This window comes from Coenobita brevimanus, chromosome 1 (assembly GCF_032717465.1).
Source record: "Coenobita brevimanus isolate Jiangsu-jjx chromosome 1, ASM3271746v2, whole genome shotgun sequence".
NCBI classification, from domain to species: Eukaryota; Metazoa; Arthropoda; class Malacostraca; order Decapoda; family Coenobitidae; genus Coenobita; species Coenobita brevimanus.
In genome coordinates, this window is record NC_136954.1 from 4,690,350 (window position 1) to 4,709,348 (window position 18,999).

General features: G+C 44.1%; 1 protein-coding gene across 1 annotated transcript in view; it reads right to left on the bottom strand.

The window, feature by feature from the left end:
• LOC145412686 (glutamate receptor 1-like) overlaps nucleotides 1–18,999 on the bottom strand; it is a 453,191-nt gene that overhangs the window by 312,229 nt on the left and 121,963 nt on the right. Inside the window, exon 3 of the mRNA XM_080282554.1 lies at nucleotides 8,075–8,204. Coding sequence (XP_080138680.1) covers nucleotides 8,075–8,204 — 130 coding nt within the window. The remainder of the gene's footprint in view (nucleotides 1–8,074; nucleotides 8,205–18,999) is intronic.

The window sequence follows — 18,999 nt, forward strand, 5'->3', positions numbered from 1 at the left end:
GATTAGTATCGGGGGGCGCGGTAGCACAGTGGTAGCGCGCTGGACTTGTGATCGGGGGATTGCAAGTTCGAGCCTCGCCCGGGCTGCCGTGCCGGGAGGGGTAGCTCCCTCCTGTAATCCTAGCGGGGCTATATAGTCCAATACAGGGCTTAGCTCGGGGGAACTCCATTTCTCCCATTTTTTTCGTGATTAGTATCGCATTCTGGCGTTAATCTATTGTTAAAATTCAGCATTCGACTGGGAGGGAGAACTTTAAACCAAGTTAAATTAAAAAGAGTGTATTGGTGAACTGCGGGCGTACACAAACCTACACCCTCTGACACACACACACACACACACACACACACACACACACACAGCGTTGGTTCATAAATAGGACACACACTCTGCTCCAATTGTATGGAATTCCGTTCATGCCTTCTGCAAGTTCCGACGACGGCTTCTCACACGATTTAGTCTTATTATCCCTCCGCCTTTACAAGGCGGAGCGATAACGTTTTTGCCCGCCTCTGTGTGTGTGTGTGTGTGTGTGTGTGTGTGTGTGTGTGTGTGTGTGTGTGTGTGTGTGTGTGTCTGTTCCCATTATATCTCATGAAAGACTTGAGCTATCACCATGAAACCTTCAGGGTATCAAGATATGGCCAAAATCTTGGACGAGTTGGAAAATGGGCACTAGGGGTCAAGGCCAAGGTCACCAAAATGGCTACCAAATGTCAACTAGCCCGCCTTTAGCACCATTATATCCCATGAACGGCTTGAGCTATCAACATAAAACCTTCAGGGTATCAAGACATGGTGTAATCTTGGACTTGGCCAGCAGCATATTCTGGCGGGCGATTAGCATTCGGCTCCCGAATGCTCTTCTTTCATTTATTTATATATGTAGCTTATTGCTGGAGAAAGCCTTCACTTGGTGACATAGATATAACCGGAAGGCCACGCTGTCTTGTTATACACAGATTCCTCAGTTCCCTCCCTATCCTCTGAAAGGAAGAAGGTGGAGTGCAGGAGATGGGCAACTTCAGCCTGCAGTCCACCGAGCTCACATCCAGATCAGCCTGAGGCAACAGTAATAACAGCGATATATAGAATCTGAGGCAGAAGCAAGGAATGAGAGAGAGTGGAAGAGACAGGGACGGAGAGGGAGAGGAAGAGAGGGCTAAGGCATGTGAATGGATGGTAATGGAAATGTCATCAAGGGAATGGTGAAACAGTTAATAGTTAATGAACACATTTAGTAAATATACAAGGAAAGAGAGAGAGAGAGAGAGAGAGAGAGAGAGAGAGAGAGAGAGAGAGAGAGAGAGAGAGAGAGACAGAGAGAGAGAGAGAGAGAGAGAGAGAGAGAGAGAGAGAGACAGACAGACAGACAGACAGACAGAGCATGAGTGGGGGAAGGAAAGGAGTAGATAACTGGAGGGTGAGAGAAAAGCAGAATAAAGAGATGATAAAAGGAATATATGGGAGAAAAATTATGTGAATAAAAAAGAGGAAGATAGTTGTTCGAAAAAGAAAAAAAACAAGAAAAATAGGCAAGAATGAAAGAAAAAATAAAAAAAACAATGAAGAGAAGCATCAGTAAAAAAAGCAAGACAAAAAGCGGCTGCATAAAAGCACCATATCATACTGTAGAAAAAAGGGAGGGGAGGGTGGGACGGAGGGCGAGGGCAGACGGAGGGAGAGGAGAGTCGGAGGGGGAGGGGGAAGTGCTATTGTCCATTGGCCTGGCTTGATATTATTCCCTCGGACTCTACTTGGAGGGGAGGTTATGGCTTTAGTCTCTCTCTCTCTCTCTCTCTCTCTCTCTCTCTCTCTCACACACACACACACACACACACACACACACACACACACACATACACACACACACACACACACACACACATACACACACACACACAATACTGCTCCAGACACAAATACCCGCTTCTGGCCACAATGCGAGCCATTTCTATACATATATATATTTCTGGAGTGCCCTGGGATCAGTGGCAGAGCATCATTTGGGGCTCGAATCCTGGAGCGGGATGGGAGAGGGAGGCTTGGAGATGCTGGAGATAGGTTGGAGATGAGGGAGAAACGGGAAAAAATGGGAGGAATGAACAGGTGAAAAATAAAATGAAGAAAAAGAGGGAATGAAGATAAAGAAAGTGAGTTATAAGGTGTTAACAAGGAAAAAGGAATGAAAGGAGAAAAGTACTGCGAAGAAGGGAATGAAAATAAATAAAAGGAAAAATGGAGGAAGTGAGAAAAAGAGAAAAGATGAAATAAAGAGGGAAGTGAGGTTTGGAGGTGGAGATGAGGCAGGAGATAGGGAGAGAGAAAGGATGGAGGAAAGAAATGAGAAAGGGAAAGAAAAAGAAGGAAGAAAAGGAGGATGGGGAAGGAATGAACAGGAAGGAAGAGCAGGAGGAAGATAGGTGTGACACTGTACGAAGAAAATGAATTGTATGAGAAGAGACAAAATTAAGGGGGGAAAGGTAGGGCAGGGAAAAGGAGGAATGGGAAAAGAGATAATGAGAGAGAAAAGATGATAGAAATGGAGACTAGCGCTCTGAGAGAGAGAGAGAGAGAGAGAGAGAGAGAGAGAGAGAGAGAGAGAGAGAGAGAGAGGATATAGTTTGTGAATGACTGTACACCTGACTGGAATGGAAAAGTGTACATGATCAAATGACTGGAAATAAAGCAGGTTGGGTATTAGTGATGGAAACTGACCTGGTGTCGAGGATTGGTGACCTATCATGTATGTCTGAAAACTGGCATCGTAAAGGGTATATGGGTGAGGTATTTGGTCAAGAGGTATATGGCTGACGTGATGGTATACGACACTTGGTGACTTAAGTTTAGATAAAGTGAGCCTCGTGGGCAAACTGATGAGGGATTAATTATCGGAATTTGATGACGGACGGTGCTGGATTGGAAAACAGATTAGTGAAGGGAATGGTATAAGAGTGAAGACAATTTGGATCTGCTGGCTAACTGGAGTTGAAGCAGAAAGGGTTTACGGTGAGGAATTTGCTGAGTGTACCTGAATTATTGCAGAACGGATGGAATTAATTTAGTAGATATTAAAATAAAGTTTGGATAAGAACTGATAATATACAGCCAGGAGGCAAAATGTAACCATTACACCACTGTGTCTACTTGAAACTAGAGTATGACCATCACTCCTCCCTGACGCATCGTATAACCATCAATGGACAAAGAAACACCAAGCCTTCCCCGTGTTAGAAATATTACTCAGCAGTGGAAAATGCGAAGCTATCTATCTATCTATCTATATACCTAGGCTGCTTCCCCCAAGGAAAGGAAGGTAGCCGAGACAGGACGACACACTCCCCATTTACTCATCCATTCAAACACATTCATTCGCATCTTAGCCCCAAAGGGGAGAACGGACAGATCCTCACCGCACCACACCGCACAAGGGTCAACTGCGCAATGCAATCAGTGACATCCACAGCAGGGCCCGAGAGCAGAGCTGGTTTACCCCTGCCACATTATAACAGACCCATCCCCTTACCTGCACCTGACCTGACTAGCTGATCAGATCAAATGCGGGAGAATATCCCCTCAGGGCTGCGTCATCACTTATTTATTCACAATTTCTCTCCATTTATTTCTGTCACGCACAGCCATTCTTTCTTGCTCAACAGACATCCCTCTCGCATCCAGCGCTCTCTTCACACTGTCCATCCATCCTATTCGTGGTCTTCCTCTCAGCCTTACACCCCTCACATCAGATCTAGTTATCTTTTTCACCAATCGCTCATTATCCATTCTCTCCATATGCCCAAACCATCGCAACACCCTCTGCTCAACTCTACCAGCCGTCTCCCGAACAACTCCAGTTCTCCTTCGCACTTCATCATTTCGCACTCGATCCATACGCGTCACTCCACACATACTCCTCAGACACCTCATCTCCAATACATTCAAACTTTTCCTCTCTGCTACACCCATATTCCATGTTTCAGCCCCATATAACGCAGTCGGTACCACAACACCCTCATACAGCCTTCTCTTTACATCCATTCTAAGCGAACGACATCTAAACACTTTTTTCAATCCTCCCAGCACCTTTCCTACTTCATTTATTCTAAACTTCACTTCTGCATCTATTCTTCCATCCACAGCAACATGTGACCCTAGATTTTTAAAACACTCTACCTCCACAAGCAACTCGCCATTCAAAACTATATTCATCCCCCTACCATCTACCAACCTAGTACACTTCATCACTTTACTCTTATTCTCATTTACTTTCAATTTCCTCCTTTCACACACCCTTCCAAACTCCTCTACCAACTGTCTCAATCCCTCCTCTGAATCAGCCACCAGTGCAGTATCATCTGCAAACAGCAGCTGCTTCAGATTCCACTCTCCACCATCAACATTCACCAGACTCAGACCTCCACCTAAAACTCTTGCATTCACCTCCCTTACAACACCATCCATGTAAATATTAAACAACCAAGGCGACATCACACATCCCTGTCGCAGCCCCACTTTCACGGGAAACCAATCACTCACAGCATTTCCCACTCTTACACATGCTCTACTATTTACATAAAAACTTTTCACCCCTTTTAGTAACCTACCATCAAGTCCATACAATCTTAAAACAGTCCACAAAGCCTCCCTATCAATTCTATCATACGCTTTCTCTAAATCCATGAATGCCCAAAACACATCCTTGCCTTTCGATAAATACTTTTCACACACTTGTCTCACAGCAAACACCTGATCCACGCATCCCCTACCTCTCCTAAAGCCACACTGCTCCTCACCAATCACTCCCTCTGTACCCTCTCTAACTCTCATAATTAACACTCTACCATACACCTTACCTACAACACTCAACAGACTTAGACTCCTAAAGCTAGTACATTCATACTTATCACCCTTGCCTTTATACAACAGGACCATATAGGCACTTGCCCAGTCAATTGGCACCATACCTTTCACAAAGCACACATTCAACAATCTTACTAACCAGTCAACAATAGTCACTCCACCACCCTTCAGGCATTCCACAGCACATCCATCCATACCTGCAGCTTTCCCTGTTTTCATCTCCTTTACTGCCTTCTCCACTTCCTCCTTCGTGATCAAAGAATCATTCAACTCTCCCAACACATTTATTCCTTGCACCCTTCCATCCATCACAATCTTAGCCACCCTTTCCTCCTCTACATTTAACAATCTTTCAAAATACTCTGCCCATCTCTTCCTTACTGCATCCATCTCAATTAACATCCTTCCATCCTCTGCTTTTACTCGTTCTTCCTTCCCAGACTCTCCCTTTCGCACTCTTTTCACCTCCTTCCAAAACACTTTCTTATTCTGTTGAAAATTCTCTGTCAGCCGCCTACCCCACCTCTCATCTGCTGCCACTTTAGCACCACGCACAGCCTTTCTCGCCCTATTCCTCTTTTCCTTATACCTTTCATATGACATCTCATCCTTCCTCTGCAGCCACACTAAATATGCACGTCTCTTCTCAGCCACAGCCATACTTACTTCCTCGCACCACCATTCACTTCCTTTTCTTACACCACCACCCACACGTCTCACACCACACACCTCTTCTGCATGCCCCACCACAGCACTCTTAAACAACTGCCATTCCTCCTCCACACTGCCATTTTCCCGATCTTTCACTGCGTTCCACTCATCTTTCAATTTCTCCTGATACTCTATCTTTTTTTCTCTTTTATCCAACTCACTCACTTTCAAAACCTCCCTGCCACACCTAACCCTCCTAGCTCTCACCCATCTCTTACCTACTCTTAACTTTCCCTCCACCAGGTAGTGGTCAAACATACCTCCACCCTCCCCTCTCAGAACTCTCACATCCAACAATCTTCCTATTACATTCCTAGACACAACCACATAGTCCATCAAAGCTCTATCAACAACCCTTCCACCCTCCTGTCTCACCCACGTATACTTATAAATATCTTTCTTCTCAAACAGCGTATTTCCAATCACCATCTCTCGCTCAACACAAATCGCTATCATTCGTTCCCCATTTTCATTTCTTCCAGGCACACCATGCATACCCATTACACCTTCAACTGCTACATTTCCCACTCTAGCATTCAGACCTCCCATCATTATCACATTCACATGAGCTCCAAAACTCTGTAGACACTCATCAACATCATTCCAGAAAGACTCCCTCTCTTCTTCATCCCTTTTACTACCAGGCCCATATGCACTCACAAACACCCGCTGAAACGGTAAAATATCTGACAGAAGAACACAGCAACCCCCCCGTTCATCTTAGGAATGTTAGCCAGAGAAGGAAAATGAGAACTATAAGAAGTGATATATAAGACAGTGGAAGAAAACAACCTTTTGCACCCTGAGAATATTGGCCACCAATGGAAAATAAGAAGGAAAGGTGACTTACTGGGCTAAGAATCATACCAAGCCACGCTCAGCTTAGAAATATTAACTAGCACAAGAAGGCGAGGCAAAAGATGTAAAAATAATATTATCCAGAAAAACATACCAAGACACTGTCATTTCATGAATGTCAGTCAGCAGAAGAAAGTCATAAGTACAGGAAGAGAAATAAACTTTTTCCTCGGACTGTAGGTAAATTGAAGAATGGTAACTAACTGGACTGGGTGAGTAATTACTGTTTTGGATAAGTGGGCTTCGTGAAGCAAGTGGTGAGGAATATGATAAGTGTGATTTAATAATTGATGGAAGCTGCAGTCGAGAACAGAAGTGTGTAATAATATTAATCATTATCATAATCATCTAATAATAATAATAATAATAATAATAATAATAACCAGAGGGGCACTCACTGGAGCGCATCTCTCCGACAAGGACAACGTAATTTCCAAACCACTCTTCATAATGGGTCAGGTTTTCTCATCAGTGACTAGGGCTTCGCGTCTGAATCTAGGATCTGTAATGCGATCCGGCCCGGTCGCAAAAGTTAATCAATTGCTCCCTGGGACATGGGCTATTAAATTTGGTCCAAATCTCTCTTTTAGTTTTTGAGTAATCCCGCTAAAAGACAAGCAAACAAACAAACAAACGGGTGAAAACGTACTCTTCTTGTCGGAGAGATAATAATAATAATAATAATAATAATAATAATAACAAAAATAAACTTTATTCGAGAGATGGCAGCCTTCTCGGTGAACTTGTAGTGCAAGTTGACGGAACTCGTAAAATTCTCTCTCTCTCTCTCTCTCTCTCTCTGTTAAGTGTGTGTGTGTGTGTGTGTGTGTGTGTGTGTGTGTGTGTGTGTGTGTGTGTGTGATAATAAAGCTATTGTATACAATTTGAAATCTGCTTGTGTTAAGAGAGAGAGAGAGAGAGAGAGAGAGAGAGAGAGAGACTAAATGTGCCTCTCTCTTCTCTGACGTGGAAATAATGAAGCGAAGGGACTAAGCTGGGGGGGGGGGAGACGTGGCTGCGAGAGAGAAAAGATACTGATGAGGACGAAAAAGGAAAAATAATAATACCGGAGAAAGAGAGAGAGAAAGAGAGACAGGGAGATCAGCAGCATCAAGAAAAGTGCCTGGAGAGAGAAATGAACAATAAAGAATATATAAGTAAAACAGCGGTTGGCTTACTAAAGAAAGCAATGATAAAAGGCAAGAGCAGTAACTCGCGTAGGCGTGGTACTGGTAAATGATGAAGGAGTAAAGTTAAACCATTCAGTAGAAAACCAGAGAGACAGCAGATAAAACAGGAGGCTGAAAGATAAATGCAGTAAAAGACAGGAGCACAGACCGTTGTGGGAGTAGCACAAGTAAATTTTGAAATAGCAACAGTAAAATAATTCAGTAGGCAAGTAGTAAAAGGAGGAACAGCAGAAGGAAACGTGAGGATGGAAGAGGTCACTATTTAAAAAAAAAAAAAAAAAAAAAAAAAAAAAAAAAGCATGTTTACTGACCGTCGTGTGAGTGTAGTGATAAATTTTGCAGCAGCAGTAGTAAAATAATTCAGTAGGAAACCTGTAGCAGGAGAAAACAGCAGGAAAACAAAAAAACGGGATGCTGGGAGAGGTAACAATGTTAAGAAAAAAGACGTGTTCACTGACCATCATGGGAGTCGTAGAGGTAAATGATGTGATCCCAGCGGTAGTGGTGGATGAGGTCAATGATGGCCTGGTGGTAATCGGGTCTCATCGTGGTGGCGTAGTCCATTAGACCAGAAGACGGGTTCGGTACCTGTACGCAAGAAAGACGGTGATATTTATTCTGTCTCAATATATATACCGTAATTTTTTTTGCTCTCACATACATGATTTTTGTCATGACGAGAGGAAGGAGTAGTTGCAAGGAGAGTGGAAAGGTTACAAGAGAATGAGAAAAAGGCAGTGTATAAGAGAGAAGTGGAGGAACGATTGGGCAAATATGAATTGGAGCAGATGGGAGACGTGGAAGGTGTGTGTAGGATATTTACAGAAGAAATATGTGCAGCATGTGATGTGGTGTGTGGAACGAAGAGAAGACGAAGGGGGGTGCAAGGAACAGCGTGGTGGACTGAAGAGGTGAGACAGGCTGTGGCACAAAAGAAGAAAGCATACAATGAATGGATGAGAAATAGGGGCGTGGAAGAAGTTGAGAGGCGGAAGCGCGAGTTACATGTAGAAAGAGAGAGGTGAAAAGATTAGTAAGAGAGAGTAAGATGAGAGTGGATGAGGAATTTGGAAGGAATTCGAGTGTAAAGTGGAGGGACTGTAAGAAAATGTTCTGGAAAGAGGTGAAAAGAGTAAGACAGGGCGGAAATGAAGTTAGCAGGGGAGTGAAAGATAAAAATGGTAGATTACTAGTGGAGAAGGGAGAAAAAGTGAGCAGATGGAGAGAACACTTTAAGGAATTGTTGAACATAGAGGAAGTAATACGAGTATAAGTGGCTGGGGAATGGCTGGGAGAACGAGGGAGGTGAGAAGACAGGAAGAAATCGGTAGGATAGAAGTTGTGGAAGCAATGAAGAAAGTTAAATCGGGGAAAGCCCCAGGAATTGATGGAGTGTGTGGTGAAATGCTGAAGCATGGGGGAGAGATAGTAGTAGAATGGATGTGGAAGATGTGCAGATTGGCCTGGGAGGAAGGTATAGTCCCGGAGGATTGGAAGTCATGTATAATTATTCCCTTGTACAAAGGAAAAGGGGAAAAAGAAGTGTGTGGTAAACACAGGGGCATTTGTCTTCTTAGTATAATAGGAAAAGTGTATGGTAGGATACTTATAGACAGAGTTAGAGAAAGAACAGAGAAATTAGTTGGAGAAGAACAGGGAGGCTTTAGGAAGGGAAGAGGTTGTGTAGATCAGATATTCATTCTTAGATCTTTAGTGGAAAAGTTTCTAGAGAAGGGAAAGAAGTTGTATGCGGCTTTCATGGATTTGGAGAAAGCATATGACGGGGTGGATAGACAAGGATTGTGGAAAGTGTTAAGAATATATGGAGTAGATGGGAAGTTGTTGAATGCTGTGAAGAGTATGTACGATGGTGCGAAGGCTGCAGTGCGTGTGGATGGTGAACTAAGTGAATTTTTCTCTTTGAAAGTTGGGTTGAAACAGGGATGTGTCATGTCTCCATGGTTGTTCAAACTGTACATGGATGGGGTAACAAAAGAGGTGCAAGGTAGGGTAGTGGATGTTGGAGTGGCCCTGGTGAGAGAGGATAGTGTTTGGAAACTCCCTGTACTGTTGTTTGCAGATGATACTGTGTTGTAGAGTGAAGACGAAGGGGAGCTGCAAGGCTTAGTGGATGAGTTTGGGAGAGTGTGTAAGAAACGGAACCTAAAGGTGACTGTAGGGAAGAGTAAAGTGATGGTCTTTGAGAGAGGTGAAGTCAGTGAATGTATAGCGAGGTTGGATGGTGAGGAATTGAAAAATGTGAGTACGTTTAAGTACTTGGGTAGTGTGATGAGTATGGATGGACGTTTGGAGGGTGAAGTGCTTGAAAGTGTACAGCAGGGAAGAAAGGTTGCTGGTTCTTTGAAAGCAGTGATAAGAAACACGGAAGTGAGCATGGAAGTGAAAAAGTTACTACATGACAGTATTGTGATACCAACTCTAACGTATGGAAGTGAAACTTGGACGTTGTTGGAAGGACACAAGTCAAGAGTGAGAGCAGTGGAAATGAGTTATTTAAGAGGAGCCTGTGGAGTCACATGGAGAGACAGACTGACGAATGAGGATATAAAGGAGCGTTGTGGTGTGGATGTGGATGTGATAGGAAGCGTTAAGAGGAACACACTGAGGTGGTTTGGCCATGTGGAGAGGATGGAGGGTGAAAGACTGACGAAGAGAGTGTATGTGAGTGAGGTGGAGGGGAGGAAGAGGGAGGGGGAGGCCGAGGATGAGATGGAGGGGTGGGGTGGAGAGGTATATGAGAGAGGGGGGTGTGAGTTGGGAGCAGGGCAGTGAAGTGGCGGGGGACAGGGCGACTTGGAGGCGATTTGTTTGTGGCCACCCCAAACGGGATTGAGGCGTCTGGCAATAGATAAATAGATAGATAGATCTATTTATCTACATCTATTTATCTATCTATATCTATCTATCTGTCTCTATCTACCAATATATATTTTTTGGTTTCACTCTGGTACCTGAGGGAAACCAGATGAATACGTGGATAAACATTCTCTCTCTCTCTCTCTCTCTCTCTCTCTCTCTCTCTCTCTCTCTCTCTCTCTCTCTCACACACACACACACACACACACACACACACACACACATTCCTTCAGTACCGAGGTTCACATTTTCTTAGTTACACCACCTCTTTCAAAACTCCAGTATAAAAATGGATGTTGCATTAAGGAATATCTTCGTATAAAGTTGTCTCTACAAGCCGCTAAGCGAGTGTGTCATTTAAGCCTCCTTGTTGCGTCCACACCTTTTACTTGTCTAAGGTGTTGTTTCCAAGTAGTGAAGGGCTTTGGGGTGTTATTTAGGTGATAGTACTTCATCGTTAGGCATAAACGGCATTATGTGCCCTGACCATCGTCTTCCATGCTATTTTTACGGTTTTCATACTGACAGTCAGCATCAATAACTTGGGGTATGCTATTGTGGTATACTGTTCAGAAGCAATCACCAATGAAGATCTGTTGGATGATCTCAAAAGCCATTTATATAATTTCAAAAGCCATTTATTTATGTACAACACTGTGTGTCAGTCCTCCATCCGGAAATATCTCCAAAGCAGAAACAAGCTGACTAGTGAGAGAATTGAAGTTTATTTTTTATTCCATGTTCATTGTGAGAATACGGCAGATTTACTTATATACCTATTTCACAGGTAAAATTACGTTACACACACACACACACACACACACACATATATATATATATATATATATATATATATATATATATATATATATATATATATATATATATATATATATATATATATATATATATATATATATATATATATTATATGGATGTTGGAGTGGCCCTGGTGAGAGAGGGTAGTGTTTGAAAAATCCCTGTACTGTTCTTTCCAGATGATACTGCGTTGTTGACTGAAGACAAAGGGGAGCTGCAAGGCTTGGTGGATGAGTTTGGGAGAGTGTGTGAGAAACGGAATCTAAAGGTGAATGCAGGGAAAAGTAAAGTGGTGGTCTTTGAGAGAGGTGAAGTCAGTGAATGTACAGTGAGGTTGGATGGTGAGGAATTGGAAAATGTGAGTACGTTTAAGTACTTGGGTAGTGTGATGAGTAAAGATGGAGGTTTGGAGGGTGAAGTGCTTGAAAGCGTACAACAAGGAAGAAAGGTTGCTGGTTCCTTGAAAGCAGTGATAAGAAACAGGGAAGTAAGCATGGAAGTGAAAAAGTTACTACATGACAGTATTGTGATACCAACTCTAACGAATGGAAGTGACGCTTGGACGTTGTTGGAAGGACACAAGTCAAGAGTGAAAGCAGTGGAAATGAGATTTGAGAGGAGCCTGTGGAGTCACATGGAGAGACAGGCTGACAAATGAGGATATAAAGAAGCGTTGTGGTGTGGATGTGGATGTAATAGAAAGCGTTAGGAGGAACACACTGAGGTGGTTTGGCTATGTGGAGAGTATGGAGGGTGAGAGACTGACGAGGAGAGTGTATGTGAGTGAGGTGGAGGGGGTGAGAGGGAGGGGGAGGCCGAGGATGAGATAGAGGGATGGAGTGGAGAGGTATATGAGGGAGGGGTGTGTGAGTTGGGAGCAGGGCAGTGAAATGGTGGGGGACAGGGCGACGTGAAGGCGATTTGTTTGTGGCCACCCAGTACGGGATTGAGGCGTCTGGCAATAGATATATATATATATATATATATATATATATATATATATATATATATATATATATATATATATATATATATATATATATATTGTAGATATATAGATATAGATATATATAGATATACAGATAGATAGATAGATATGAGAGAGAGAGAGAGAGAGAGAGAGAGAGAGAGAGAGAGAGAGAGAGAGAGAGAGAGAGAGAGAATTCTTCCAACCCCTAAGGAGGATTACATTTCATCATAATTTTAAAAAAGAAATAAAAAGGCAAGAGTTCCGCCATCAGATTATATCCACTCATACGAGGCATCTGCAAATACGTAGGAAGAGTTGCGGAAAATAAAAAGCGATTCCCTCCATTACGACAAATTACAAGACATTGATGAACGTGTTTCGAAATCCCGTGATGAGATGTTTCGAGCCCCGCCACAAACTTTTTCAGAGCATTACGGAAAAGTGGCATTACTGTCGGTGTAATTAGTGGGACGCTATTAGTCTCCATAACTGTACATACTGTGTGTGTGTGTGTGTGTGTGTGTGTGTGTGTGTGTGTGTGTGTGTGTGTGTGTGTGTGTGTGTGTGTGTGTGTGTGTGTGTGTGTGTGTGTGTGTGTGTGTGTGTGTGTGTGTGTGTGTGTGTGTGTGTGTGTGCAAGTTTATATTTTCGCCAATATCCCGTTCACAGCCTCTAACTCTCCCCACAAAATTGTTGACGCCAAAACCAAAACATGGATATATGACAGCTTACAGTATTTAACTCAACGCTGCCACACACGCAGGCTCTAGGCTCTTCAGTACAAACACGGCTCTATTATTTGTGTCTATTTTTTATCTTTACCATTTAATAGACACTTCCGTTTCTATTACATTCGTTATCAGTATTCTTGTGCTCTCCGCTCTTCACTATAAACTGTTGAATATAAAGAACTCACACTGCATCTAGTATTTCTCACAGCGTTAAAACCCTGGTTGGCTTTTTTACGTTCTTATTATAAACACGGGTACGTGATTATATCATTGTTTATTGTCTCGAAGCACATTAAAAACAGCGCACTAGTCCTTCGGGTCAATTACGTAGTTAATATCTTTGCTATCTCCAGTTAATTCCATTCACTGAAACTATCAATCAGTGGGGTTAGACATAGCTTCCATTAACCGACTAACCACTGTTGCTTAACTAAATAAAATAAAATCGTTTAACACGAGTACTAATAATATAAATACACTATAGGAATGAAAGGCTTAGAATTAATTGCATTTCATAACGACCTGTAGGAAATCATATCAAAATGCCTACTACACCTATCATCATCATCATCATCATCATCATCATCAAAATCATCATCACAGTTACCATCTCCATCACCATAACCACCACCACCATCCATCTTCATTGAACATCATTAATTCTGTAGAGTTAATCTTAATTCTGTTCGTGTTTTACAGTGCCGTTACTTGATCAAATGGAAGTAATGGTACAACACTAAAAGTCAATTCCACATTACCCAAACAAGGAGTAGGGTCCCGAGGCTAGGCTATCTCGGTCCTGTACAGTTAGGGACACATGAACAACCACGTTTCTTGATGGGTTTACATAATCGAAAAAAAATGCTAGAGTTGTCTCAGCCATGACTGAACACGCAATTCCCAGACGCCACATGGACACCGCTACAAGGTTTGTTTGGTCTCGTGGAAAGTGGCTATCATGGTGTGGTAGACTGGATATCATCATCATCATCATCATCATCATCATCACCATCATCATCGTCATCATCACCATCATCATCGTCATCGTCGTCGTCGTCTGGGTTGGATCCAGAAATACGACACACACACACACACACACACACACACACACACACACACACACACACACGAAAACTACCAACAAGCAAGAATACAAAAATGTACATTCACCCGCGACTGAACTATTTGATAAACTGCGTAATCACACCACAAAGTCCCTGATTCATACATTCACGCCAAAAGCAACGTGGAAATTTGCAGCTGGTGAACGTGCATGTGCGGGATGGAAAAATATATATACTTTTTTTTTTTGCTGTTAAAAAACCATGTCCGGATTTGTCTACGGGCAACTAGTCCCCCCCCCCCCCTCTCTCTCTCTCTCTCTCTCTCAGCTTTTTTCCTTTCCCCACTCCTCCCTCCTCTCCATCCCTTTCCTTCTTTTCTCCCTGGTGCCTTTCCCGTACCCGTCTCTTTCTGTTTTCTTCCCTCCATTACTCTCTATCCAAATGCGACAGAAAGGGAATCTAATCCAGAGCTTCAAGATATTCAAGGGATTCGATAAAGAAAGCATAAATAATTTCTTCCCATTTGCCCCGGATACGCCAACACGTGGGCATAACATAAATCTATCAGGACACACAGTTTACCTGGACGTTACCAAATATTTCTTCTGTAACGATATTATCAGTGTCCGTAACAGGCTCCCGGAAAGCGATAAGGACAGCATAACCACAAAGACGTTCAAGAGAAAGCTAGATATTTGTTTGTCAGCTATCGGCGTTGGCTGAGGAAAATTTGGGTGTCAAGTAGGGGACTCCTCCTGGACCATCCTCAGAGGCGGTGGGATTGGTTGTCCACCCTTGTACTTGGGACAGTACGTAGCATATCATAGGAACACAGAGCCACACTAGGAGGGTTCGCGTCTCCGTGTTTCCTTATTAGTTTAAATAACGAAGAATGTGTAGAGAGAACATGTACTGTATATTTATGAGTTTCACATTATCCTTTAACACCTCCTCCAGGTTTCTTAATCCGTAAGGTGCTACTTCTGTCGCTCTTCCTGCACGGCGTATTACTGGACAGTTGGGAGAATTAGGGAGAAAACCTAGTGCAGCTTTTCTTATACTCTTGTGACTTAGGTTATGCATTACCTTTCCGTGATAAAGACGGACCACCCCTTTGGCACCGTATGGTCTGTATTGATGTTTATGAAACTATCAATAACTCCATGTTACTCTTTCTCTCCCTCCTTCTCTCTTCCCGAGTCTGGCTTTCTCCCATCATCCATTTCTTCCATTACCTTTATCTGAAGCTTCTGCCCAACATCCTCCTCCCTCCCTTCTCTCACTTCCCTCTTTCCTACTCCTCCTCTCTTTATTATTCCTTTCCCTCCGTGTCCAACCTATTCTCCCCCTCGACCAGTCAATACACTCTCCCGTCCTACTTCTCCTTTCCTCTCCATCACTTCCCATTTCTTGTCTGCTCCTCTCTCTCCTACCACCCCTTCCTATCCGTCACCCTGTTCTCCCTCTTTTCTCATCTCCCCTTGTTGTTTCCCTTTCTCTCCCGCTTCACCCCCTCCTCTCCTCCACTCTCTCCTCCTCTTCGTCCCTCCTGTCCTTCGCTTTTTCAGTCTCCATTTCTTTTTCCTCATCCCCCCTCCTTTTTCCTCTCTCCTACCTCATCTCCTCTCCCTCCTGTCCCTCCCCTTCTTTGCACTGAAGCCTCACTCTCTCCTCCATCCTCTTCACATACTGCTGTTTCATTGCTCACCCCCTTCCTTACTCTACCTCCCTTATCCTCCCTCTTTCTCCTCCTCCCCCACCCCCATCCTCATTCTCACTCCCCCACCCACTCCTCCCCCTCCTTCCTCCCCCTCCTGTCCCTCCCTTTCTTTGCACTGAAGCCTCACTTTCTCCTCCCACCCTTTTCACATACTGCTATTTCATTCCTCTCCCCCTTCCTTCCTCTACTTCCCTTATCCTCCCTCTTTCTCCTCCTCCCCCTCTCCCATCCTCATCCTCACTCCCCCACCCACTCCTCCCCTTCCCTCCTCCCCCTCCTCTTCTTTGCAATGATGCCTCCCTCTCTCCTCCCACCCTTTTCACATACTGCTATTTCATTCCTCTCCCCCTTCCTTCCTCTACCTCCCTTATCCTTCCTCTTTCACCTCTTCCCCTTCTCCCATCCTCATCCTCACTCCCCCACCCCCTCCTTCCCTTCCCTCCTCCTCCTTTTACCACATCACTACACCATCAACAGCACCAACACACACACACACACACACACACACACACACACACACACACACACACACTGAGGTAAAATCAAGAGTACAAAAACATCAGTCCATATTACACGAGAAAAATATGCATCGGTTATGAATATGTAATCAGGCTTTTGTTCCCTGGTTGAAGGCTATGCCATGTATTTTGAAGTAATGTTAATACTTTCACTACCATCACGTACTTTCATTATTCATTCTTGTTGCTTTAGATAGTTTTACTTGACTTTAACATCAGGGTCGCATTCTCGTGAGTTAAGGGGGCTCCCTAGCTCCTTTTCCTAAGCGATTTATTTTAATTACACCCTATTGTCCTTTTCAGTGCTGCTAAAAGTAACTTACGAAAGGTACTAACCACGCATATCCAAAAAATAAATTGATGAGGAGAGGGTGTTAGGGAGCTTCCTTAACCGATGAAAATGCAAGCCTAAGAGTCACGTACAGGCTCCCTAGCTCCTTTTCCTAAGCGATTTATTGTGTTTATTACACCTTACTGTCCTTTTCTGTGTTACATAAATCCTTGCAATACAGCCATCATCTGCATAAAGTAACTTACGAAAAGTATTAACCACGCATACCCCCAAAATAAATCGCTGGGGAGGAGGTGTTAGGGAGCTTCGTTGACCGACGAGAATACGAGCCTACGAGTCACACAGGCTTCATTAACCCCTTCAGTACGAGAGGCCTTAATCACCAGAGGAAAAAAAATCGTCACCGCATATCCAAAAAATAAATCGCTGAGGAGGAGGTGTTAGGAAGCTTCCTTAACCGACATGAATAAGAACCTAGGAGTCACACAGTCTCCATTAACCCCTTCAGTATTAGAGGCCATAAACACCAGAGGAAAAAAAAATCGTCATCGCATAGTCAAAAAATAAATCGCCGAGGAGAAGGTGTTAGGGAGCTTCCTTAACCGACGAGAATACGAGCCTAGGAGTCACACAGTCTCCATTAACCCCTCAAGTACGAGAGGCCTTAATCACCAGAGCAAATAAATCGTCACCTCATTCAGGGGATTTCACTGCGATGCCCTACTTATATATTCTTGTTAGCGTTCCTGTAGCCAGACGATTTTATCCTGCTGACGAGTACTACCAAGAGGCTTATACAAAGCTTCATCTAACCCCTCCAGGTTGAAAACTGTCCCAAGCTGAGTAAAATCGTCTGACGGTGCTATTGTACCCCCTCCACAATATGTCTACCCCCGATGTATATATGTCCCCCCCCCAATGCATACATGCCCCCACTAAACTTGCTAGATCAGCACGCTTTCCCACGCCTGAAGACGGCGTTATTGCATCAGTTGATATCGGGCAGCCGAGAAGGGTAGACTATTTTACTGTGAGCTTGTAATAAACTCCTTATCTAGCTGTTTGTACACGGAGTTTCTATCACCAAAGTATTGCAAGTTACATTTGGTCGCAGCGGTGTTTCGAACCATCACATTCTGACCGCCTCCTTGGATTTTTTGTGATACACCAAGATACACGACGTCTCGCATCTGCCAGCCTCGCCCCTCCTCCGTGCCTCTATACCTTGGCTGTGCTTTTCGAGTGTACCATTTTTCTCACCAGTGCTCACCTCTCAAACCACCGCACCCATACGCCTTGTTCCTGACCGCACGTGTCGCCGTCGCCGACCTACGCACCTGTTGCACCTGTTCCCAGCACCTGTTCCGGACTCATCATAGCTCCTGCCCCCACGGTGCCACTTATCACTGTCTGCCCGCTGCCTGCCCACCACCATTCTCTGCATTTGCAACTCACCAGCTCTACACCTGCCTCACCACCCACCACCGGTCTCCCCCGTCGCCCGCATTACGGAGCCTCCTAAGACCGCCACTCCCTGCCGGTGATTCCTCGCGGCGTCTCTTCTCCTCTCCGCCCAGCTGTCTCTCCACCCCCGCCCCACCCCGTCGCCCCGCCCCGCCCCAGCCCAGCTACGCCCAGCCACCCTGCACGTCATACATCTCGACACTCCCTTTTCTACTGTGTAACTATAGTATATCTTTCCTTTCTCTAGAGATTATCCTCGATTTTCTCTACAGATTGGTTATTGTAAATATTCCATCTCATTTCCATTACCCCGTTTTCATCTTCACCTACGTTATTTATTATCCATCTCATCCTTCGCATTTTATTTACACCATCCATGCCCGCACCTTCATTCATTTTCACACCTAATGTATTCCATTCTCTCATTGTTATTTATACATTTCCACCTACGTATCCCTCTTCATCCTTTCATCTTCCATTGCCGCATTAAATGTCATACTTTCCACGTCAACCGCTTACCACCAGCCCTCTCGACCCGGAAACATCACCTGCTCATACACCGTCTGCCGACTCTAACACAATCACTCATTTACGAAGTGGCAAAGAGTACCACCGCCCTGTCCCTGAGACTCCCGTTTCACTTCCCGCAGAATCACTTACTACCCGTCCTACCCTCGTAAATCCAGATACCTCCTCCTCTACTCCTGCCTCTACACTCCCTTCTTCTTCCTCTACTCCTTCCCCTGTCGTTCCCTCTCCTGCCTCCCTTCATACCCTGTCTTGCTCGCCATTAACTGCCACTACCTTCTCTCTCTCCCACACCTCTCCTGCCGCCACTTCTGCACTTCCTGCCATGGCCAACCCTCCACAGTCTATCTATCTCAACGATGCCAATCGTCCCAAATTTACCGGCCAGGACCCAACTTGG